General features: G+C 45.6%; 1 protein-coding gene across 25 annotated transcripts in view; it reads right to left on the bottom strand.

Annotated features, from left to right (window-relative positions):
- The window catches only part of CUX1 (cut like homeobox 1), a 472,906-nt gene that overhangs the window by 179,620 nt on the left and 267,275 nt on the right, over window positions 1–26,011 (bottom strand). For all 25 annotated transcript variants that reach the window (XM_045387934.2, XM_045387935.2, XM_045387936.2 and 22 more), the window contains 2 exons: window positions 7,304–7,441; window positions 633–756 (listed from right to left, as the gene is read on the bottom strand). In XM_045387934.2, the coding sequence (XP_045243869.2) occupies window positions 633–756; window positions 7,304–7,441 (262 nt within the window). The remainder of the gene's footprint in view (window positions 1–632; window positions 757–7,303; window positions 7,442–26,011) is intronic.

Here is a 26,011-nt window from a genome sequence, read left to right as displayed (position 1 = left end):
TCTCAGCCCAGGTGCAGCTGCCAGGTGCCACCTTGCTAACGACTCACGTCTTGAGCTTCACCTCTGCCCCTGCATGGCTTGGATACCCTCGGGCTCACTGGCTGCCTGACACCATCCACCAATTGGGAAAGGGAGATGCATTTTGCTCACAGAAACCTCACAAATGTAGAATATCTTTTTTTCTTTTTTGAGATGGAGTCTCACTCTGTTGCCCAGGCTGAGTGCCATGGTGTGATCTTGGTTCACTGCAACCTCTGCCTCCTGGGTTCAAGCGAGTGTCCTGCCTCAGCCTCCTAAGTAGCTGCAATTACAAATGCGCGCCACCACACCCAGCTAATTTTTTTTTTTTGTATTTTTTAGTAAAGACGGGGTTTCACTATGTTGGTCAGGCTGGTCTCGAACTCCTTACCTCATGATCCACCCACCTCGGCCTCCCAAAGTGCTCAGATTACAGGTGTGAGCCAGTGTGCCTGGCCAGAATATAATTTTTGAAACATTTTGCCCACAGCCTTTACAGATTTGGGGTTACAACCTGGGCTTATTTTGCAGATCCATTTATCAACGTGTCTTGTGATGTGAAGTTCAGGGGCAAATGCTATGTCAGTCTGTGTGTGCCTGTAAGCCATGCTCACCTCTCTTTTTCTGCAAAGTCATTCTGTAACTTCTGTTCCTTCTCAAGAGCTATGGTTTCGGCTTGGTTCTTCAGTGTCTGTTCATATTCTCGGATTTTCTCTTTAAGTGCTTTTATCGTAACCTCTGCAGAAAAGAAAAAAAAAAAACCTACAGTAAGAGAAGCACACAATTCCATATGGCTGTAGGTACAAGGCTCTCATAACCTGGTAGGATCGGTGTGTTTTAAACCTTAGCTCTTCAACTCTGACACAAAATCAATGGTTACGAGTCCCTTCGGAGACTTTTTACTCCCTAAATGTTAAATTGAACTTTAAACGTTTAGGCTGAGGAGGATCAATGGATTTCGCTGAAAAGAAGAGCTTTGGTTTCTCTAGTACCAGTCAAAGAAAAAAGGCGGGGGGAGGGGAGATGGAAATCAATGGTAAAATATCATATCATCTTATTGATGAGTCTTCAATTAGTCCTGTAACTGAGGGATGATTAATAAAGTTTTAGGTGGGTTTAAGTATTTTCTCAGAAAACAAAAAAGTTCATAATGGCGTGTGCATTTTGGAAGAAGCAATCGAAGTGGAGTCAAGAAAGTCTCCGGTACCCCATTCTCTATGACGTGATGTTTCACACTGCATGCCTGTATCAAACATCTCATGTACCCTATAAATATATACACCTACCATGTACCCACACAAATTACAAATAAATTTAAAAAAAAAAGAAGAAAGTCTACAGGCCAAGCACAGTGGCTCACATCTGTAATCGCAGAACTTTGGGAGGCCGAGATGAGAGGATCCCTTGAGCCCAGGAGTTTGACGCCAACCCTAGAAACACAGCGAGCCCTGCCTCTACAAAAAGGGCAAGAATTAGCTGGATGTGGTGGCGCACACCTGCGCCCAGCTTAGGGACTCGGGAGGCTGAGGTGGGAGGATGTCTTGAACCCAGGAGTTTGAAGCTGCAGTGAGCTATAATTGTGCCACTGCACTCCGGTCTGGGTGACAGAGTGAGGGTGAGTGAGTGAGTGAGAGAGAGAGAGAGAGAGAGAGAAACAGAGAGAGAAATAGAGAAACAGAGAGAGAGAAATAGAGAAACAGAGAGAGAAAGAGAGGGAGACAGAAAAGGAAGAAAGGAAGGAAGGAAGGAAGGAAGGAAGGAAGGAAGGAAGGAAGGAAGGAAGGAAGGAAGGAAGGAAGGAAGGAAGGAAGGAAAGAAACAAGCAAGCAAGCAAGACGGCCTGGCCCTGCAGCTCTGCTGGTTCACAAGTGACAAGAAACGCGCAGTGCTAGGTGGAGAAAGCATGGAAGGGACTGGGCTGGAAAGGACCTACCCTGGAGCGCCCTCCACTCTGGTGGTCGGGGGCTGTGTGTGCAGAGCAGAGGGTGCTGTAGCCTGGGGGAAGATGCTTTGGTGACTGGCATGTGGCCCGGAGAAGTCCTAGAGTGGGGTGTGAGCGCCAGGGAGGTGGGGAAGCGAGGGGCCCCTTGGAAGGCAGGGCTGTCTGGGGAAAGCCCAGGCCCAGGCAGCTCTGGTGAGTGGCTCCCATACCACCAACTGCAAGTTCACAGACATCGCTTCAACTGCCCAAACAGGGAACATCAAAGCGGACTTGATGAATGGAACAGACCTGTGGGTGGCTCTGGGGCAGGGCCGCTCCACCTGCGCCCTCCTCCAGACACGCCTGTGCCACTCTGCATGCTGGATGCTTTGTGGAGAAGCACTGTGGCCCCAGCTCCCAGGAAAGGGGAGCTCTTAGGAATGGTTGCCCGCTGCTACAGATCCACCTCTTAGCGGGCGAGGCTCATTTTCTTTGTGCGCCCAGCACCGGCACAGACACGTGCTCAGGAAAGCACTATGGCATGAATGAATGAAGGAGCCGAGGCCGGGCAGAGCCGGGGGAGGGCCAGACAGGGTTTGTGGCAATGGAGCTCCCTCTGGTGCAGCAAGCGCACCTGCCAGGTGTGTAACTCACAGCCATTCCTGCTCTCTGACCTGCACAGACGCGCTGGCCAGGGCGAAAGCACATTACCTGGGTGATTAACACCCATGCGGCTTAGTGCATAGAAGCGAAAGGCTTTTTTTTTTTTTTTTTTTTTGAGGCAGAGTCTTGCTCAGTGGCCCAGGCTGGAGTGCAGTGGTGTGATCTCCGCTCACTGTAACCTCCGCTTCCTGGGTTCAAGCAATTCTCCTGCCTCAGCCTCCTGAGTAGCTGTGATTACAGGGACACACCACCATGCCTGGCTAATTTTTGTGTTAAAGGCTCTTTTGTTAAGAGAAGAGGTTGGCTTTTTTCATGAGGTGGGACCCAGAGTGCTTTCTTCAGAGAGGTGGAATTCCACCAACGATCACATTGGGGCACAGGAGAGGGGACCGGGCACCTTTCTGCCTTTTGGCTTGGCTGTTCAGAGCCTGGAAGAAATGCTCTGTGTACACAGTGGTTGGTGATACGTCTCTCTCAAGCCATACGGACGAGGCCAAAGTGAGGCAAGAACTGGACACTTCTAGAATGGACTCCAGACAGGTCAGCTCTGAAAAAGCCCCACTCTCATGTAAACATACAGCATTTTTACCTTTTTTAAATTGAGACAGAGACTCGCTCTGTCGCCCAGGCTGGAGTGCAGTGGCGTGATCTTGGCCCACCGCAACCTCTGCCTCCCAGGTTCATGAAATTCTCATGCCTCAGTCTCCTGAATAGCTGCGATTACAGGTGTGTGCCATCACACCTGGCTAATTCTTGTATTTTTTAAGTAGAGACAGGGTTTCACCATGTTGGCCAGGCTGGTCTCAAACTCCTGATCTCAAATGATCTGCCCACCTCGGCCTCCCAAAGTGCTGGGATTATAGGCATAAGCCACCACACCCGGTCTCATTTTTGCCTTTAAGGACCAGCTGGAAGTGGCTGTACAGCACTTGGACCCTAACACTTGTTCCAGTGGGGCTCCTCATGACACATCACAGTGTGTGACCTCGTCAGTGTGCTGTGCCTGATGAGGTCTCTGCCTCATGAGGTCCCCTGGCCCCAGGTGAGTGCTCACGGACCAGCCTAACCTCATCTAGAGGCCACTTTATCCTAGAGCCTCTGGCCTTCTGGCCCAGGCTGCACCCCAGGCAGACACTGGGTGTCTCAGCAGGCCTCCCAGGCATGTGCAGGGGAGGAGGGGCCAGCATAACAGAGAGGGCTCTGAAGGGCTTGGCATTACCTGGGGCCTCCATTTACTCATCTTTGCAGGGTGGGTGGGCTGTGGCCCATGAGGCGGAAGTTCCCTCTTTGCTCTAACTTTTATCATGTGCCTGATGTAGTTTAGGTGTTTGTCTCCCCTAAATCTCGGGTTGAAATCTCATCTCCAATGTTGGAGGTGGGGCCAAGTGGGAGGTGTCTGGGTCATGGGGGCAAATCTCTCATGAATGGCTTGGTGGCCTCTCAATCACTGAGAGTTGATTGTTAAGAAGTCTGGGGTCCCCCCACCTCTCTTGCCCTGTGGCATGCTCGCTCCCCTTTCCACCTTCTGCCATGAGTAAAAGCTTCCTGAGGACCCCCAGAAGCCAGGCAGATGCTGGCATTGTGCTTATACAGCCTGCAGAACCATGAGCCAAATAAACCTCTTTTCTTCATCAATTACCCAGCCTAAGGTATTTCTTTATTGCAACACACAAAGTACTCACACCATCTTTTTTTTTTTTTTTTTTTTTTTTAAGAGATAGGGTCTTGTTATGTTGTCCAGGCTGGTTTCGAACTCCTGGCCTCAAGAGATCCTCCCACCTTGGTCTCCCAAAGTGCTGGGATGATAGGCATGAGCCATTGTGTGGGCCCCTGCTCTAACTTTTTAATCATTTATACTACTGCTATGATAATTACAAGAAGTGATGTGCACCGCCCACCTTCCCAAATTATGATCACTTTTATTCTGGGAAGGGGAGGAGAGGAAATGACATTTTTCTGGAGCTTGGGAAAACTTGTTATCCAAATAAAGGGGGGTAAATTTCTGGCAAAAACCACACTGCTGAATAACTAGCAGGTACTATTGAGAGCTAAATGCTGTGTGTATATACATACTTAACCCCACATCAACCCTACCTGGTAAGTATAAGAATTGCCTCCCAGGAGAAAGAGGCTTTTAGCAAAGTGAGATAATTTGCCCAAGGTCACATAGCTAGGTGGTGGCAACGAAAGGACTCAAACCAGGTCTGCCTGTCTGTCTGTCTCCAGGGCCGTTCTTTTTTAGAGATGGAGTCTTGCTCTGTTGCCCAGGCTGGAGTACAGTGATGTGATCTTAGCTCACTGCAACCTCTGCCTCCCAGGTTCAAGTGATTCTTCCGCCTCAGTCTCCTGAGTAGCTGGGATTACAGGCATGCCCCACCACGCCTGTAATTTCTGTATTTTTAGTACAGATGGGGTTTCGCCATGTTGGCCAGGCTGGTCTCGAACTCATGACCTCAAATGATCTGCCCACCTTGGTCTCCTTAAGTGCTGGGATTATAGGCGTGAGCCTCCACACCTGGCCTGGAGCTGTTCTTAAATCTTGGACTCTATAACTCATTGTGAAAAGCCTACCATATGAGACCTTTGGGGAGAGAACATCCACACCCAGCTTGGCTCCTGGTCAGCCCCTGTGCAAAGCCCTGGCCACTGGGAAGCTGGTCATTGAGGCACCAGTGATATAAGGAGAAGGGAAGGACAATCCTGCACAGTCCTTCAGGCCCAACCTGCACCACCCTCCCACAAAACAAAAGCAAACTTAAAAAAATAAAATAAGCCAGAAAGAGGCTGGGCACGGTGGTACACATGCCTGTAGTCCCAGCTACTCGGGAGGCTGAGGCAGGAGGATTGCTTGAGTTCAGGAGGTCAAGGTTGTTGCAGTGAGCATGATCGTGCAACTGCACTCCTGCCTGGGTGACAGGGTGAGACCCTGAATCTAAAATAAATAAATAAATAAATAAAAAATACCCACCAAACAAACCAGAGAGTGGATCTATCAAAATTAGATGCCAGAGGACAATGAAGGGGAAAAAAAATCCCAGGACACTCCCCTTTAGGGTAGCGCACCTATGAAAACTCGATGTGCAGATTTGCAGGTTACCTTTCACTGTAACACTGGAGTGATTCTGGCAAGAAATGCTTCCTACAGGGGAAGGTAATACGTTCCCGCACAGCAGTTCCAGCCCAGTAAGCCCAACACCTCACTTTCTAGCGGGATAGGGCTTTCCCTTCTGGTCCTAAAGGCTCACCACTCTCTGCAAAGCCAGACAGAAGTGCGGTCTCGCTTCCCCAACTGCCTGTCACCTCATGCCCCCAAATTTCAGCAAGGAAGCCCTGCTGGCCTGAGGGCTTGAGTACCCTCATACCTACACTGCAGGGAGATGTTCTCAGAGGCCCTGGACACCGCTGCCCTCGCAGCCCATGCCTCTACCTCTGGCTCTTCACACATCCTCACAGATGCTTTCTGGATCATTCCCATGGACAATTCCTCTTCCCTGGTCTGTCTGCAGTGTTTTTAAAGCCAAAGGACGCTTTTAGAAGTCTTTGCCAATTCACTTTTTCTGTTGTTAAAGACCAGATCTTGCTCTGTCACCCAGACTGAGTGCAGGGTCACAATCATGGCTCACTGCAAGCTTGACCTCCTGGGATCAGGCAATCTTCCCGCCTCAGCCTCTCGAGTGACTGGGACCACGGGTGCGCACCACCATACCCAGGTAATTTTTGATGTTCTGTAGAGACAGGGTATTGCTAGGTTACCCAGGCTGGTCTCGAACTTCTGGCCTCAAGCAAGCCTCCCACCTTGGCCTCTCAAAGTGCTGGGATTACAGGTGTGAGCCACCGCACGTGGCCCCAATTAACTCTTTATTGCAGTCTCTACAAATAGTCAATGGAAGGCCACTGGGAATGGGCAGCCTCCCCTTTCAATTTAATTCCTTACCCACATTCCCAAACAAAAACAAACAGGACGAATTACTCTTCGGAGCTGGCTGAAAAACCTGCTGCTGCTGTCAGAGGGGGGCTGTGATTTTCCTTCAAGCCAAGGAAGCCAAGAGGCTCCCGGATTCTGAGTGCCTTGGATTTTAGGTATAGGACAGATTCCTTTGTTCTTCCCTGACGGGAAAAGCCAGGCAACCTTTGCCCTCTCTGTCTTGTTGACGGCTGGGCAAACACACCAAGAGGTTGTTTTCTTTCATTAAATTCCTAATGAATAGGCGATACTGACAAGGCAACAGCGGCGCTTAAGCATGCAGCCTTTAAGACGTGTCTGAAGCCTTAATGTATCCGCGGCAATTATTAAATGACTTACTGTGTATGACCCTTTGATCATGAGCTGGCTCTCTGACAGGTGTCGCCTGGAGGCAATGCGTCGGCCTTTCAAGAGGCAGACCCAATCACGTAATGATACAGGAAGAATTTTCAAAGAATCCTGATCGGTCTCATCAGAGGGCAATAAAATCTTACGTCGTTGTTGTGCAGAGGAAAAGTTTTACTTCAAAATAGCTCAGCACGATTATCATCTCTCTCTAACACTCAGATTCCTGCCCCACCCTGACTTTATGACGTGTATATTACAAGGAAGCTGGTCCCAAAAGTATGGGAAAAGCCAATTAAAATAAAAAGAAAAGAAGAGGAAAAAAAAAAAAAAAGAAGAAGAGAAAAGAAGAGAGAAGAGAAGACAAAGCAAAGAACGCATTTTCCACCAACCTTGATTTTTCACTTCGGCAAATTCCTTGTTGTATTCTTCCAGAGTTTCCCTAAGTTTCTGGTTCTCTGTTTCAATATCGTGCAGGCGCTGCACTTTGAGCTGGAGTTGCTGTCCAAGATCCAAAGCTGGTACGGGATCTGCACAACAGGAAAACAGCCATCACCCTACTCTGCCCCCAGAAAGGCCCCCTCCGCGGCGGTACACAGGCTCAGAGAGGGGCTCCCAGATATCAGCTCCAGTGGGATCCCCAGAGGCCACAGTCATGCCCCCGCAGCCAGCCCCCTTGCTGGATGGGAGAATTCTCCAGGGCTTTACAAAGGATGGACCCAGCCCAGGGTCCTGGAGGTGTGAAAACGGGGTGGGAACAGCCATGAAATTCACTGGTATTTGTCGATTACTCCTGCCTGGTGTGACACTTTCACGATTTTTATTCTTTGATGACATAAGTAGAGAAATACACCAGGCAGCAGCCCAGGAGATCAATCACATCCCCAGAGTTGCATGTGGAGGACGGACAAGTCCGTGGACAGGTGCCGGCATGTTTAAGGGTCCAGTGATTATGAAGTTGGAAGTAACACCTGATGCCTGAGAACGCCACACAGTTCACGGGACACTTTATGGAGATTTTTGTCTTTTGAGCCTTACAACGATCTTGAGAGAGGCCTCAGAAACTAAAGCCCAGGGAAGAGGAGTGACTCACCTGAGGTCACCCAGCTAGTTGGCTGGCATGGAGAATGCACACCTAAGTCTGTTAACTTAAAGTGATCATGCTTTTTTGTTTGAGACAGGGTCTCCCAGGCTGGAGTGCAGTGGCATGATCATGGCTCACTGCAGCCTCTGCCTCCTGGGCTCAAGCAATCCTCCCACCTCAGCCTCCCAAGTAGCTGGGACTACAGGTGCGCGGCAACATGCTGGGCTAATTTTTGTATTTTTTGTAAAGATAGGGTCTTCCTATGTTGCCTAGGCCAGTCTCAAACTCCTGGACTCAAGGGATCTGCCCACCTCAGCCTCCCAAACGATTATGGGCGTGAGCCACCCCACCCGGCCCTGAGTGACCATTCTTTACAACAAGGAAGGTCACTTGGTGAAGCAGAGGAAAGAAACACTTAGGCTTTATAAGAAGCCACCCTGTTTCATGACATGATCACTTTCCATCACGATCCTCCTTCACTAATGATGGGTGTTCAGAAGAGTCAGGGGTTAGTGGCTGGGGGTCCCAAGGCTGAAGACCCTTGCAGAGGCACAGCCGGTGACCCAGCATGGCCCTGTCGGAGGCCAGCTGGCCCGGAGGCCACCGCACTCCTGACAATAACAAAGTGCAGGGCAGCACGAGCTGAACAGCAGCCAGGCCAGCGATGGGGTCTTGCGGCCAATTCAAGGCCACATCTGCCATCAGATTCACTTGCAGAAAACTGGATTTTAATCCAAAGTCAGAAGTCACAGGACCTGGAATTTACAGTACAAACTCACGGCTCTCGCCTTTACTGTGAATTCAACAGGATGCAGAGACCTTAAATGTTCTTCCGCATCAATGCGATTTTTAGTTTTCCTTCTGCTGCCTAAGAGGCAATTATATTCTGCCTGCTGGGTACCGGGGGCACACTTCCTTTGGAATTCTCAGGCTCCGTCAGAGTGGAAGAATACCCAAGTCCACGGGGCTTAGAAAGATTATTGAATGTATTTCTGGTATGGGCGCCAGCGTCACTTATGAGATGGTTGTAGAGATTTAGTCTCCAGTCGAAGAATGCCAAACACCATGCCCAGCGGATCAACAAGAGTATATATTCAAGAGCTCACTTAATTTTCAAATGCCAGAGTCATTAATTTTTCAGACCACCCTAGGTTCCCGGAATCGAGGGCCAGGTCTACCATGCCTCGGTTAATGTATCCAGCGGGAGCCAGGGACTCTCTGGGATGCCAGCATCTTGGCAGAGTTTACAAAAGGCAGGCACTGGGATATGTTGGGCTCAACGTCAGCGGACCCTGGGTGCTGGGGTTTCGCAGTAACACAGTCCATCATGCAGAACCCTTGGCTGCTGGGCACTTACTCTGCACGTATACACAGTCTATAATTGCATCTCTTTCTGGCGCATGACTTTTCATTATTATTTTAATCAGCATTAAAATATTTATGTTAAATTTGACTCCAAAAGCTATTCTGGAGGCCGGCTGCAGTGGCTCATGCCTGTAATCCCAGCACTTTGGGAGGCCGAGGGTGGCCGGATCGTTTGAGCTCAGGAGTTCGAGACCAGTCAGGGTAACATGGTGAAAGCCTGTCTCTACAAAACAAAAACACAAAACCAGAAAACTAGCCAAGCATGGTGGTGCACACCTGTAGTGCCAGCTACTAGGGGGACTAAGGCAGAAGAATCGCTTGAGCCCTTGAGGTAGAGGTTGCACTGAGCTGTGATCGAGCCACTGCACTCCAGCCTGGGCAACAGAGCGAAATCCTGTCTTGGGGGAAAAAAAAAAAAAAGCTATCTTGGGTAGATGGTTCTTTGTAAGCAGGAGTCGTGATAACACAAAAAACAGAATTACTGAAAACATTCCAGGTGCTGTTTGTAAAAAAAAAATTCTGTAACTTCTCTGAATACCTTCACCTTCTCAGCCTGCCCCTCTTCTCTACCTTCATGGCCTTGTGCTGGGCAAATGGTCTCAAGAAAGTGAAGAGCCTGTTCACAGCCTCCTTTTACAAAACCACGACTTACACTTGACATAGAGGTCAGGGAAAAGGAGGTAAAGAGAGGAACCTTTGCTCACGTATAAAATTATATTAAGAGTTGCTCATGTAGGCTTTCTAGCACAAGTGCCAACAAATTATATCTTTAAAGAACAAAGCTAGTGTACTGCCTGCCCTCCCTAAAAGTTCTGTCAACAACATTTCCAGTCCATTCTTTTCAAAAGGCCAGGATCCCATTGTATCTGCTTCGAATTAAAAAATAGCTTCTCCCATGCGGTTAAGCAAGGAATCCAGTGACATATGAAAATGACACGCACATTATCAAGTGAGGAGGAGCCAGACCTTTACACCAATTTTCAAAGCCTTATACTGTAAATGAAAATTCAGGCCATCTCTTAATCGTTCACTATGGCATGTATATTTAGTCTGACACTATTAAAGGTTAATGCCTACGTAGCAAAGCTGGTCACAGACTAAAGGATCAGCTAAATGTTCAAACATCACTGTGCATTAAACTCCAAACTTTACTACAGTACATTTGAATGGCTAAATTCCTACAGCATATGAATATTGTTTTGGGATATGTAAGAGGCATTGCTAAAGAACTTCTTAGGCTTAATTTTTATTACTTGTATTAAAGGAACAGCTAATTACCGCATGACAATATAATGACTCCAGCATGTTTGGGCTAAAGACCAAAACAATGAATTTTGGCATGCCAAAACCCAACCTGTGTGTTAATCTACGGAAATCATAGCTTTTTGTCTCGTTAATGATTTCCAATGCCATTTAAACCCCACACAAGGATTGTCAGGTCTTATGCGAACGTCAGATGCCTCCGATCTTAGCAGCTCAATTAGGGAATTGTCTGGAGGAGGCAAAGAGGACACACCCATACATAAAACAGGAACACACAAAATCCGATAACCCCTGTCTTCCCAGCCTCCTCCTCCGATTCAACACGCTTTCCTGCCAGCTCCACCCACCCAATGCGACAATCTTGTAAAGTGTTTTACAATCATCTGATACTTAATTCCTAAAGCAATCTTGGAGGTATTATATAGCTTGTTATGCAACACAGGGCTCAAGGAACATAATTATTACAAACAACAATACTGTACATATTCAGCACCTTTTCCTAAGTGCATGCAACATTATCTCGTTAATTCCAGCCATCCCAGTCAGAGGCTGGTGGAGCTCGCTCTGCAATGTATGGGGTGATGCATCTCACCCAGGGAGGGAAGGCAGAAGGAAAGAAGCCGGCCAGGCAAATGAGTATGAAAAATTCTCAGTACGATTTCTGCTTACTGGCTGGACACAGTGGCTCACGCCTGTAATCCCAGTACTTTGGGAGGCTGAAGAGCGAAGATTGTTTGAGCCCAGGACTTTGAGGCCAGCCTGGGCAACATAAGTGAGACCCTGTCTCTAGAAAAAATAAAAAAATTAGCTGGGCATGGTGGTGCACTCCTTGGGAAACTGAGGTGGGAGGATTACTTGAGCCTGGGAGGTGGAGGTTGCAGAGAGCTATGACCTTTTTTTTTTTTTAGATAGGGTCTCACTCCAGCCTGGCGGACAGAGTGAGACCTTGTCTCAGGAAAAAAAAAAAAAAAAAAAAAAGGTTTCTGTTTCCTTAACCAGCAGCCAACGAAAATCTCTTTCAGTACTAATTTAACAAATATTTCCTAAGCAACTGAACCAACTAACTGCTCTGGGAAGGGCTCAGCCTCGTAGCAGAGAGAAGCCATGGATGTAGATGACAAACGCAAGGCAGGAGGCCAGATGAGTGGAAAAGCGCTCCTGGAGAAACTGGGAAAAGGAGTTCTTTTTTTCTTTTCTTGAGACGGAGTCTCACTGTGTCGCCCAGGCAGGAGTGCAGCAGTGCGATCTTGGCTCACTGCATCCTCCGCCTCCCGGGTTCAAGCGATTCTCCTGCCCCAGCCTCCCGAGTATCTGAGATTACAGGCGCACACCACCGTGCCAGGATAATTTTGTATTTTTAGTATAGACAGGGATTCACACTCCATTGCCCAGGCTGGTCTCGAACGCCTGGCCTCAAGCAATCTGCTCACCTCGGCCTCCCGAAGTGCTGGGATTACAGCCACGAGCCACTGTGCCCGGCCTAAATGCATTTTTGACTCGTGGTATTTTCAACTTACGATGTCTGGTAGGTTAGGGGCATTAAACATATTTTCGACTCGTGATGTTTTCAACTTGTGATGGGTTGACTGGAGCACAGCCCCACTGTGAGTGCGGAGCATTTGCGCTGCCGAGCATGAAGAGGAGAGGCACAGGGAGAGAGGGGAATGGGTCCTAGAGACAAGGGGACAGGGAAGGCCTCTCTGAAGAAGTGAGCGGGGATGGAGATCGGGATGGTAATGGGAGGCACTGCAGGGATTCACCCCAGGCAGGGGCAGCAACCGGTGAAAGTTCCTGTGGTAGCTGTGAATAGGACATGGTCAAGGCATAGTGAGAAGCCAGTGTGGTCCCAGGGAAGGACAGGGAGAACAGGAAGAGAAAAGAGATTAGGGAGAGGGAGGCTGTGCACAAGGATTTTAAGGAAAACAAGAGTGCGAGGATGAGAGAAAAAGATATACAAAAAGAAGCAAACTAAATGCTAGAGCTGAAAATACAATGTATGAAATGAGCCAATGGTCAGAATTTGGATGCAATTCTGCTCCTGTCAAGAAGTGGCCAGGGATGGACGCCATGGCGCACGCCTGTAATCCCAGTACTTTTGGAGGCCAAAGCACGCAGATCACCTTAGATCAGGAGTTCGAGATCAGCCTAGCCAATGTTGTGAAACCCCGTCTCCACAAAAAATACAAAAATTAGCTGGGTGTGGTGGTGCGCACCTGTAGTCCCAGCTTTTTGGGAGGCTGAGGCAGGAGAATTGCTTGAGCCCGGGAGGTAGAGGTTGCAGTGAGCTGAGATCACACCATTGCACTCCAGCCTGGGTGACAGAGCAAGACTCCATCTCAAACCAAACCAAACCAAAACTGCAGTACTTCAACCCACAAAATGGTTTGTTGGTTTTTTCTTGGCAAAAGTATGTCAGAGTTTTAAGTTTAAAGATGAGCTATACGATTTTCTTTAGAAAAGTGATCCTGGCCGGGTGGGGCAGTGTGTGCCTATAATCCCAGTGCTTTAGGAGGCTGAGGTGAGAGGATCACTTGAGGCCAGCAGTTCAAGACCAGCTGGGGCAGCATAGCAAGACCCCATCTCTAACAATAAAAAATAAAAAAGTAGCTGGGCATGGTGGGAACACACCTATAGTCCTAGTTACTAGGGAGGCTGAAGTGGGAGGATTGCTTGAGCCCAGGAGTTAGAGGCTGCAGTGAACTATGATCATGCCATTGCACTCCAGCCTCGGCAACAGGGTGAGACCCTGTCCTCAAAACAGGGAAGAAAAAAAAAAAAAAGGGCAAGCTAAGTGATCCAAATTATCTGCCCTGTTTTGTGATGGTAAATGGCTATCATATCAGTAATACACTGCTTGACGGATTTTTTGAAAAAATAAACACATACTAAATTGTTGCAATAAACGTGGTGCTTTAATGCTTGTTGAGGAAAATAACTATTTCATGCTACAGTGACAGCATTCTAAAGGTGAATATATGGAAATGTTCCCATCATCTATATACTGATGGGCAAAGGCAGCACCTTCTACAAAAATGGCTCAATGCCTCATATCGCACAAGAGGGACTGTAGTGTAATGGTTTGCAGTATGAGCCAGGTTGCATGTGTTCGAGTCTCAGCTCTCTCATTTACTGGCTGTGCAGTCTTGGACAAGTTACTTAACCCCTCTGTGCCTTAGTTTCTTCATCTACAAATTGGGCATAGTAACTGTGCCTATGTCATGGTGCCATTGTGAGGATTAACTTAAGAAAATTGCCACACACAGAGTTAACACTCAATAAATGTTATCTACTATTATTTACCAACTCAAATCTGAGTAAACATTTGCCAAAAGAAGTTTCAAATAGTTTGTTAATTAATATAAGAAATGCAAAATCTTCTGAAAAGCTATTAAAAAACAAAAACAAAAAAAAAAGAGGCTGGGCGTGGTGGCTCACACCTGTAATCCCAGCACTTTGGGAGGCTGAGGTGGGCAGATCATGAGGTCAGGAGATCGAGATCATCCTGGCTAACATGGTGAGACCTCATCTCTACTGAAAATACAAAAAATTAGCTCGGTGTGGTGGCGGGCACCTGCAGTCCCAGCTACTGAGGAGGCTGAGGCAGGAGAATGGTGTGAACCTGGGAGGCGGAGCTTGCAGTGAGCAGAGATTGCGCCACTGCACTCCAGCTTGGGCGACAGAGCGAGACTCCATCTCAAAAAAAAAAAAAAAAAAGAAGAATATCATGGAAAATGAAAATTGACTAGATGAGTTTCAACAAATACCGTCTCATAATTAGTACAAGTTGACTTTCCCTAATTCAAAAATCCCAAATCCAAAACACTCTGATCCCAAGCATTTTGAATAAAAGACACTCAACCTATACCTAGATTTCATAAATATGAATCCTATTTTTGTAAAGATAGCCAATAATGTGCTTCTTTGGTTTGAATCTATTTATCTTTGTAAGTTATTTTTTCCAGCCATTTCCATGAAAACCAAAAGTCAAAATTAAAAGAACTTGGAGTCTTTGCTTCTGGCCATGACAGATCTACTGATACTCAACATGCCCTCTGGTCATAAACAACTAGAAAACTAGGCAAAGTCAATGAAACAACTATTTACAGACCCTGGACAACTGGTGGAACAAGACTTCCCTGAAGGAAGGGAAGCAGATGAGATGAGCCCTATGTTACCCTTCCTGGCAGGAAGAACTCTCTGGATTGCATCACAGCGAAGAAAAAAACCCAAGCAGAGTGTGATGGTCTCCCTGTCCACTGAAGGACAGACACCAGAAGATTGGGTGGCTGCAGCAATTGGAATTTGCAAGGTAGAGCACTGAAAAGGAGGGACATATACTAAGAAAGAGTTACAGAAATCTGCAGAGAGGTGATCTGTTGCCAAGAGCTAAAGTGTCTATGTACAGGGTGAAACTCATAAGGCGAGGCAAGAACAGAAAGGAAAGTCTGAGCCAAAAACCACCACACCCCCCCACCAACCCAGTTTGAGGGCTGGAGGACTTTCCAACTGCATCCAGTCAGAGAGGACACACTTGTTGAAGAGCAAGGACTTATAAAGACACTGAAGTGTCACACCAGAGTGGAGGGCTAAACTAATCTTGAAGCCTTATCCACATCCACTCCAAAAAGCTACAAAAAAGTCTCAGAATGATCAAGCTGATATTCAAGTAACTTAACTGCCTGCCCAAACTTAAATAAGACAACAAAATGCAGTTAACGCTCATGATGTCTAAAATTCAATAGAAAATTACTAGACACGCAAAGCAGCAGGATCATCAGAGGAAAAATCAGTTCATAAAAACAGAACCAGAAATGACAAGAGATAATGGAACAAGCAGACTAGAACATCCATTACGAGCATGTCCAAGGATTTAAAGAAAAATATGAATACAATACAGAGAAGAACAGAAAACATAAAAATCAAATGGAATTCTGAAACTTAAAATATGCAAAATGAAAAAAATTCACTTGATTGGCTGAACAACAGATTAGACACAGTGAAAGAAAAAGATCAGTGAATTTAAAGATACAGTCACAGAAACAAACCAAACAGAAATAGACAGAGAGAAATTGAAGAAAAAGTTAGTAAACCCTCAGCAACCTGTGAAACAAAATTAAGCAACCAAACATACATTTCCCAGAAAGGGGGAAAGGGTGTATTTGAAGAAACAGTGGCAAAATTTCATAAAGGTTATAAACTTAAAAATGCAAGAAACTCTACAAACTCCATGCAGGATAAACCCAAAGAACACCAGTAAGCATAAGAGAGTTTCTGAAATCAAAATTAGAAAATGGAAATCTTAAATGGTGGAGAGAAAAAGATTCATTGTATATAGGTTTAAAAAAAAAAGATATGAATTACTGGAGATCTCCTGTCAGAAACAGTCAGTCAGTCCAGAGAGAGAAAAAATCAAAACCCAAACCAACAACAAACTATTTTATTTTATTTATTTTATTTTATTTTGAGATAGAGTCTTGCTCTGTCACCCAGGCTGAAGTGCAGTGGTACGATCTCAGCTCACTGCAAGCTCTGCTTCCTGGGTTCAAGAGAATCTCCTGCCTCAGCCTCCCGAGTAGCTGGGATTACAGGTGCACACCATCACACCCAGCTAATTTTTGTTTTTCGAGTAGAGACAGGGATTCACCATATTGACCAGGCTGGTCTCCAACTCTGGACCTTAAGTGATCCATCCGCCTCAGCCTCTCAAAGTGTTGGGATTACAGGCGTAAGCCACCATGACTGGCGGACCCAAGAAACTATTTTATATCTGACAAAAAATACTCTTTAAAAATTCAGGTGTCTGGATGCAGTGGCTCACGCCTGTAATCTCAGCACTTTGGGAAGCCGAGGCAGCGGAATCACCTGAGGTCAGGAGTTTGAGACCAGCCTGGCCAACATGGAGAAATCCTGTCTCTACTAAAAATACAAAAATTGGCCAGGTGTGGTGGTGTACACCTGTAATCCCAGTTACTGGGGAGGCTGAGTCAGGAGAATCACTTGAATCTGGGAGGCGGAGGTTGCAGTCAGCCGAGATGGTGCCACTGCACTTCAGCCTGGGTGACAGAGCAAGACTCCGTCACAAAAAAAAAAAAAAAAAAAAAAAAAAGGTGAGATCAAGGTATTTTTTCCCCCAGATGAATGAAAGCTAACAGATTTCATTGCCAGTGTGCCTATATCATAAAAAATGTTAAAAGGAGATTCTATAGACCAAAAGAAAATGATTCCATGCACATACTTGAATCCACACAAACGAATAAACAACACTGGAAATGGTACATAGATGAGTAAAAATAAAACATTACAATTTCATTTTAAATTTCTTTAAAAGATAAGCGTTTAAAGAAAAAATAGTAACCATGTATTATAGCATTATAATACAGGTAGAGGTAAAATCAGTAAAAATGCACAAAGAACAAGAGAGAGAAAGTGACAATGTATTATAAGATTCTTATATTGTATATGAAATGGTATATTATTTGAAGGTATAAAGTAAGTTAAAGATGGTTACTTTTCCCTTTTTGTTTTTTTGAGATGGAGTTTTGCTCGTTACCCAGGCTAGAATGCAATGGCGCGATCTCAGCTCACTGCAACCTTCGCCTCCCGGGTTCAAGAGATTTTCCTGCCTTAGCCTCCCGAATAGCTGGGATTACAGGCATGCGCCACCACGCCCGGCTAATTTTGTATTTTTCGTAGAGATGGGGTTTCTCCATGTTGGTCAGGATGGTCTCAAACTCCCGACCTCAGGTGATCCGCCCGCCTCAGCCTCCCAAAGTGCTGGGATTACAGGTGTGAGCCACCGTGCTTGGCCCATATTCCCATTTTACAGATGGGAAGACAGAGAGGAAGCAACTTGTCAAGGATCTGTGTTCCTCCCATGCTATAAGTGCACAAAAGCCTTAGGAACACGGTTGTTTGTACAAAGAGAGTTCAGATTTCTGTTTTTCTTTTCTTTTATTTTTGAAAAGGAGTCTCGCTCTGTCCCTCAGGCTGGAGTGCAGTGGCACAATCTCTGCTCACTGCAACTTCCACCTCCCAGGTTCGAGCGATTCTCCTGCCTCAGCCTCCCGAGTAACTGGGACTACAAGTGTGCACCACAACGCCTGTCTAATTTTGTATTTTTAGTAGAGACGGGGTTTCTCCATGTTGGCCAGGCTGGTCTCAAACTCCTGACCTCAGGTGACCCACCCACCTCGGCCTCCCAAAGTGCTGGGATTACAGGTGTGAGCCACCATGGCCGGCCTACTTTTCACTTTAAAGTAACCCTTAAGAAAATAAGAGTTATAGCTAATAAGATAACTGGGGAGATAAAATCATTAAAAAATCAGTTAATCAAAAGAAAGCAGGAAAAATACAAGAAAAAACAGGCAAGACAAATAGAAAAACATGGTAGACTTCAATCCAACTTGATCCATAATTACATTAAATGTAAATGATCTAACATTCCAGTTAAGAGGCAGATAGAATGGATAAAAAAGCAAGATAGTATAGATAAAAAAGCAAGATGTAGCTATTTACATAACTTAAACATAAAGATACAGACAGGTTAATAGTGAAGGGACAGAAAAAATATATAACATAAAAACTCTAATCAAAAGAAAGCCAGAGTGCTTATATTAAAATCAGAAAAAGAATACTTTAAGACATGGAATATTTCCAGGAATAATGAAGATCATTGTATAAACTCAAAAGAATCAAACAATTGAGAGACGATATAATAATCTTAAAGGGTATATTTGCCCCAAAAGAAAGCTTCAAACTATGTAAATCAAAAACTGACAGAACTGAAAGAAAAAAGAAAAATCCAAAATAATAATTCGATTTCAAAACACCATACACATTCAGGAGAATCACATAAACCCGGGAGGCAGAGGTTGCCGTGAGCCGAGATCGCACCACTGTACTCCACCCTGGGCGACAGAGTGAGACTCTGTTTCAAAAAAAACAAAAACAAAAACAAAAACAAAAAAAACCAAAAAAAGCCATTCACATTAATTAATATTATGATTTTTATATAATCAATATGGATACGAGAGACTTGAAGAACACCACTAACTAAACAGATCTCACTTTTCTAGAACATGCCATTCAAACAACTGCAGTATACACATTCTCTTTAAGCACACATGGAACATTCATCGATGTACAGGATGATAAAACAACTTTTGATAAATTCAAAAGAACAAAAATCATACAAACATGTACTCTGACCACAATGAAATAAAACAATGCTCACTTAGTAAAACTCACAATATGCATAAAATGCATAGCTAAGTAAGATTTATCCTAGGAATGCAAGATTTGTTTAACATTTGAGAATCAGATTATTTTACCATGTTAAGAGGAAAGAGGAAAATCATATGATCATCTCAATAGATGCCAAAAACCATCTGAGAAAATTCAATACCATTTATGACAAAAATTCTCCATAAACTAGGAATAGGAGAGAATTTCCATCTTATAAATGATATCTACAAAAAAATCTACAGTTAATATTATACTTAATTATCAAAGTCTGAATTCTTTTCCCTAATGTTGGGTCCAATGCAAGGATGTCTGCTTTCTCTACTTCTAGTCAACATTAAATAGAGGTGGCAAGTGCCAAAAAGAAAAAGCAAGGAAAATAAATATACAGCGTTATAGATCGGAAATCAGTATGGATACAGGAAACATGAACAACACTATCAACCAACTTGACCTAACTGATGTTTATAGAACATTCCACCCAACATCTATAAAGTATATATTGTGGCCGGGTGGGGTGGCTCACATCTGTAATCCCAGCACTTTGGGAGGTCAAGGTGGGGGGGTGGTGGATCAAGAGGTCAGGAGTTCAAGACCAGCCTGGTCGAGATGGTGAAACCCTGTCTCTACTAAAAATCCAAAAAACTTGGCCGGGCACGGTGGCTCAAGCCTGTAATCCCAGCACTTTGGGAGGCCGAGACGGGCGGATCACGAGGTCAGGAGATCGAGACCATCCTGTCTAACACGGTGAAACCCCGTCTCTACTAAAAAATACAAAAAACTAGCCGGGCGAGGTGGCGGGTGCCTGTAGTCTCAGCTACTCGGGAGGCTGAGGCAGAAGAATGGCGTAAACCCGGGAGGCGGAGCTTGCAGTGGGCTGAGATCCGGCCACTGCACTCCAGCCTGGGCGACACAGCAAGACTCCGTCTCAAAAAAAAAAAAAAATCCAAAAAACGTAGCCAGGTGTGGTGGCGGGCACCTGTAATCCCAGCTACTTGGCAGGCTGAGGCAGGGAACTGCTTGAACCCAGGAGGTGGAGGTTGCACTGAGCCAAGACTGCGCCACTGTACTCCAGCCTGGGTGATAGAACAAGACTCTGTCTCAAAAAAAAAAAACAACAGTATATATTGCCTTCAAGGGCATATATGGACAATTCAAGAAAACTTCAAAAAAATGTCTAGAGCTAATAGGCGAGCATTAAGAGGTTACCTATATTATTATATAAAAATTATATAATATAAAATATATATAACGCTGTATATTTATTTTTCTTGCCGTTTTGTTTTCTTTTTCGCACTTGCTCCCTATATTTAATGTTGACTAGAAGTAGAGAAAGCAGACATCCTTGCATTGGACCCAACATTAGGGAAAAGTATTCAGACTGATAATTAAGTAAATACCAAATATATAAAATATTTATATATTTTATTATTTGTTAAAATGTAAAAAATATATAAAATAATATTATATGAAATTCATTCTATTTCTACATAAAAGCAACAAACAATTGGAAAATAAATCTGCAAATAAAATAAACTTTAATCTCGCACACTTGTAATCCTAACACTTTAGGAGGCTGAGGTGGGCAGATCCCTTGAGGTCAGGAGTTTGAGACCAGCCTGGCCAACATGTTGAAACCCCATCTCTACTAAAAATACAAAAATTAGCCGGGTGTGGTGGCAGGCACCTGTAATCCCAGCTACTCGGGAGACTAGGCAGGATAATTGTTTGAACCTGGGAGGCGGAGTTTACACTGAGCTGAGATCGCATCACTGCACTCCAGCCTCGGTGATGAAGCGAGATTAAAAATAATAATAATAATAATAATATTAATAAAATAAACATATTGTAGATTTTTTACAAAAGAAAATACCCTTTAATATAGCATTGAAAAACATGACTTTAACTTAGAAATAAACTGAATATAATCTGTGCCAGGCTTATACATCAAAACTGCAAAATACTGCTCAGAGAAATTAAAGATGAACTAAATAAATATATTGTTTAGACTGGAAGAATAAATAGTGCTGTCAATTTTCCTCAAATTGATCCACAAATACAGTGGAATCGTAATCAAAATCACGGAAAGCTCCTTTGTAAAAACTGACAAGCTGAATCTAAAACGTATATAGAAGCCAGGCACAGTGGCTTATGCCCATAATCCCAGCACTTCGTGAGGCCAAGGTGGGAGGACTGCTTGAGCCCAGGAGTTTGAGACCGGCCTGGGCAACATAGCTAGACCTCATGTCTAGAAAAAGTAAAAAATTAGTTGGGTGTGGTGGCACATGCCTGTAGTCTCAGCTACTTGAGAGACTGAGGTGGGAGGATTGCTTGAGCCTGGAAGACTGAGGCTGCAGTGAGCTATGACTTCATCACTACACTCCAACCTGGGCAACAGAGCAAGACCCTGTTTCCAAAATTAAAATGTGCAAGAGATTGAAACCTTTATAAATAAAAATCTATGAAGGCAAAAATGCACATGAAAAAATATTCCACATCATTAGTCATCAGGAAAATGCAAACTAAAATCATAATGAAACACATTAAGCATTCACTAGGAATGTCTAAAATCAGACGATAACCAATGAAACAGAAGACATGGAGCAACTGGAACTCCTCTCGATTTCTTATGCGGGGATAAAATAATACAACTGTAACTTTGCTACCCTGAGGAAAAGAAAATGAAAAAAAATTAATAAAAAAAGATGCATCTACGTTGAAAAGCAGCTTGGCATTTCTTATCAGGTAAAATGTACAGGTACCCTGATCCTCATCCTAAGTATTTGCCTAAGGGAAATGAAAACATATGCCTACGTAACAACTCTCCATGAATGTTTATAGATTGATTTATAATAGCCACAAACAACAAAATGTCTGTCAACATACCTGTTAGATAAACAAATTGGTATATATCCACACAGTGGAATATCATTCATCAATAAAAACGAAAGGACTAATGATACCAGCAACTTAGATGAATCCCAAAACACTGTGCTGAGTGAAAGAGGCCGGATGTAGGACCACAGACCAAATGATTCCACTTCTACACAACTCCAGAAGTGACAAATCTACTAGATAGTAAGAGAGAGCAGAACAGCAGTTGCTGGGTACTGGGGTCAGAAAGGAATTTGACGTGACAGAAATGTTCTACATCTTGATTGTGAAGGTGGCCACGCTATCACACTGCACACTTGAAATGAGTGCATTTCATTGTATGTGTGTATGTATTTATTTTTAGAAAGAGTCTCACTCTGTTGCCCAGGCTGGACTGCAGTGGCGCAATCTTGGCTCACTATACCTCCTGGGTTCAAGTAATTCTCCTGCCTCAGCTTCCTGAGTAGCTGGGATTACAGGTGCTCGCTATTACACCAGCTAATTTTTGTATTTTTAGTAGAGAGGGGGTTTCACCACGTTGGCCAGACTGGTCTCAAACTCCTGACCTCAGGTGATCCACCTGCTTCGGCCTCCCAAAGTGGTGGGATTACAGGCATAAGTCACCGTGCCTGGCCCAATTCAAACTTTTTTACTCTTGCGGTGCATAAGCAAAAGTAGTTTGGAGGCCACTGACTTAGACCTGTCTGCCTGCTGTGCAAAGGACGTTAGGTGGAGGTGTGAGTGCAGTGAGGTGACAGAGACTGGTGGCTTGGATTAGGTGGCAGTGGCTGAAGGGTAGGTGGCCGAATTTGGGATATATTCTGGAGGCTGCTGGCTCACTAGGGCTTGCTAACAGCCTGGCTACTGGGTGTGAAAGAAAGAAGGGAACCCAGGCTGACTTGTGCATTGTGGCTGTATTAGTCTGTTTTCACACTGCTATAAAGAAATACCTGGGCCGGGCGCGGTGGCTCATGCCTGTAATCCCAACACTTCGGAAGGCTGAGGCGGGTGGATCACCTGAGGTCAGGTGATTGAGATCAGCCTGGCCAACATGGTGAAACTCTGTCTCTACTAAAAATACAAAAATTAGGCCGGGCGCGGTGGCTCAAGCCTGTAATCCCAGCACTTTGGGAGGCCGAGACGGGCGGATCATGAGGTCAGGAGATCGAGACCATCCTGGCTAACACAGTGAAACCCCGTCTTTACTAAAAAATACAAAAAACTAGCCGGGCGAGGTGGTGGGCGCCTGTAGTCCCAGCTACTCGGGAGGCTGAGGCAGGAGAATGGTGTAAACCCGGGAGGCGGAGCTTGCAGTGAGCTGAGATCCGGCCACTGCACTCCAGCCTGGGCCACAGAGCGAGACTCCGTCTCAAAAAAAAAAAAAAAAAAAAAAAATTAACTGGGCATGGGGGCAGGCACCTGTAATCCCAGCTACTTGGGAGGCTGAGGCAGAAGAATTGCTTGAACCCAGGAGGAGGAGGTTGCAGCGAGCCGCGATTGTGCCACTGCACTCCAGTTTGGGCGATGGCGAGACTCTGTCTCAAAAAAAAAAGAAATACTTTAGACTGAGTAATTTATAAAGCAAACAGGTTTAATGGACTCACAGTTCCACATGGCTGGGGAGGCCTCAGGAAACTTACAATCATGGTGGAAGGCAAAGGAGAAGCAAGCACCTTCTTCACAAAGCGTCAGGAGAGAGAAGAGTGAAGGTGGAACTTCCAAACACGTATAAAACCATTGGATCTCACGAGAACTCACTATCATGAGAACAGCCGGGGGAAAACTGCCCCCATGATCCAATCACTTCCCTCCCTCGACATGTGGGGATTACAACTCGAGGCGAGATTTGGGTGGGGACACAGAGCCAAACCACATCAGTGGGCAAAGCACCTGCGTGAATGGTGATGCCACTGAACTGTCTTGGGAGCATTTCGGGGGAACTGATCATTCTCTTTTGGTCATGTGGAGTTTTAGAAGTCACCTAGGGAGAGAATGTAAATGAAAAGGCTAAGAATAACGTTCTGGCGTACTCCAACATTTAGAGCCCTGGCAGAGGAAGAGGAGAAGGCCACAGAAGTCTAAGGAGGAAGAGTGTAAATAGGTGAAGAAGTGGATTCGGCAGGTAGTCACCCTCCAGGGAAGTTCTGCTGTGATGGGGAGTAGCGAAGTGGCCAGAAACCAGAAGGTATCAGTCATGTATTTTCTTAGTAAGTATGATGTATGTTAGAGATCAGGGCAGAAAGACGGAATGAAACAGCATATCTGGGGTGTGCAGTGGGATCTAAGGTCGGGGCCAGTCGAGGGCTTGTTTATATGTTATTGTAAACTAAGTCGCTGTGAGACTTAAATGCAAACATTTTGCTTTGAGTTCTTAGGATCACTGCAAAGGAAGTGCTAGCATGCCCTGATAAAGTCTAACAGCCTTGGTACAGAGAGGTCCTGTGAGAAGAAAGGACACATGGTTGGATGTCAGAAGAGCTGCCGAGGGCTGCAGGCGGGTTTGGGATTTGGCTGGGGGCGTGGAGAGGGCGCAGGGTGGCGAGGAGACTGCTGGTGAACTGCTTTTCTTGCAGGTTGTGAGGGCTGAAAAGGCCAATCGTAATAGACATGAGGCCGATGTTTGCACAGTGTGCTCTGCGGGTGACGGGGGCCGTCCCCTGCCACCAGCCTGAGGATGAATGTCCCCCTTGTGAGCACCGTCCCCGCGATGACATCACAGCGCGGCAGACGCTACTTTTCGCCAGGGCACTCTAGGCTAATGTAATCATACGATTACATAATTAACCCAGCTGTCTCATTAAGAAAATCAACTGGAATTCAGGGCATAATTAGTCATATGGCAATTAGCATGCTGATGAGCGACTGATGAAAAGCTGTCTAGATACCCGGCGTGCCAGGACCACCCCGGTCACGGCAAAGCGGGGCACAAACGACGCACCTCTCCACTCTCCACACAAGCACACCGAGGAGGAGTCCCCAAGTCACATCCAGGGTGTTCTCCCTCTAGTGCTGTGTCGAGGGACCGGGTGAGGATGGATGGAGAAGGGAAAGCCTTGGGAGTGACAGCAGCCGGCAAAATCTGCTGGTGCCGGGTCCAACACCCATCTTGTCATGCCTGCTAATTCCTCAGCCTGCAAACATACAGTGTCCTACATGGAGAGGCGGATTGGGCCCCAGGTTTGTGAACCTGGCCGAGGAAGGTAGGGACGCTGCTTCCATGCCTGGTTTCCAATTTCCCTAATGCCGGGGCCTGAGTGAAACTGGGACAGAGCATATAGACTCGTCCCCCGAGGCTGTTTCAGGACCAGCTTGGGGCCAGGGACCTGTATCCTGGACAGGAGTCAGCACATTATTCGCCACCCACAGGGCTTTGTTCTTCCAGACCCAGTTCCTCTTTCTGTCCTGTTTCGTTTGGGGCCTGTGATTGCTTCTTAATCACAAGAATGAAAATGTTTTCTGAAGGCAAACAGGATCTGTAAAGGGATCCTGCAGGTCTCCCACTACTGAAGTTACAGGGAGCTCTCCGGAGGGGCCCTGGGTACCAGGCCTTGTTTGCCAACACCAGGAGACCTGGAATATGTGGACTGGAGTCACCGTACAGAATCAGGCTGCAACGGCCACATTTCTATCGAGAAGGCTACCAAGTGGCACATTGATGAACGTCTTGGCATGAAAACCAGGGGCTATTTCTAACGAAATAAGATTTTGTCACTTTTGTTTTTTTTTTTCCAGAGTCTCACTCTGTTGCCCAGGCTAGAGTGCAGTGGCACTTCCGCCTCCCAGGTTGAAGCGATTCTCATGACTCAGCATCCCAAGTAGCTGAGATAATAGGTGCACGCCACCATGCTAGGCCCATTTTTCTATTTTTTAGTAGAGATGGGGTTTCACCATGTTTGTCACACTGGTCTTGAACTCCTGACCTCAGGTGATCCGCCCGCCTCGGCCTCCCAAAGTGCTGGGATTATAGGCGTGAGCCACCAGGCCGGGTCAATTTCTTCACCTTTTTTTCCAGGAGTCTTAAAAGTGGGATCCTTGAGTGAGGGGCAGGCAGCGGAGAAAGAAGTATAAAAGAACAGTGTTTTCTAATTTTAACCTGTAATGTGTCCTCACTTGAAAGTAGCAGGCACCAAGAACCAGATTGCTATTTTATTCTCCTGGAGGAGCATTAAAAAGCAGTTCTCAAAAATGATGACATTCCATTTTATTTCTAGATTCTCAGATGCTAGGCCGACAAGGATAGTCACCAGGAGAGATGGTTTTCCTACATTCAAAA

The sequence above is a fragment of the Macaca fascicularis genome, chromosome 3 (assembly GCF_037993035.2).
Source record: "Macaca fascicularis isolate 582-1 chromosome 3, T2T-MFA8v1.1".
NCBI classification, from domain to species: Eukaryota; Metazoa; Chordata; class Mammalia; order Primates; family Cercopithecidae; genus Macaca; species Macaca fascicularis.
The sequence above is the reverse complement of the archived record's forward strand: the minus strand, read 5'-3'. Positions and strand labels throughout refer to the sequence as shown.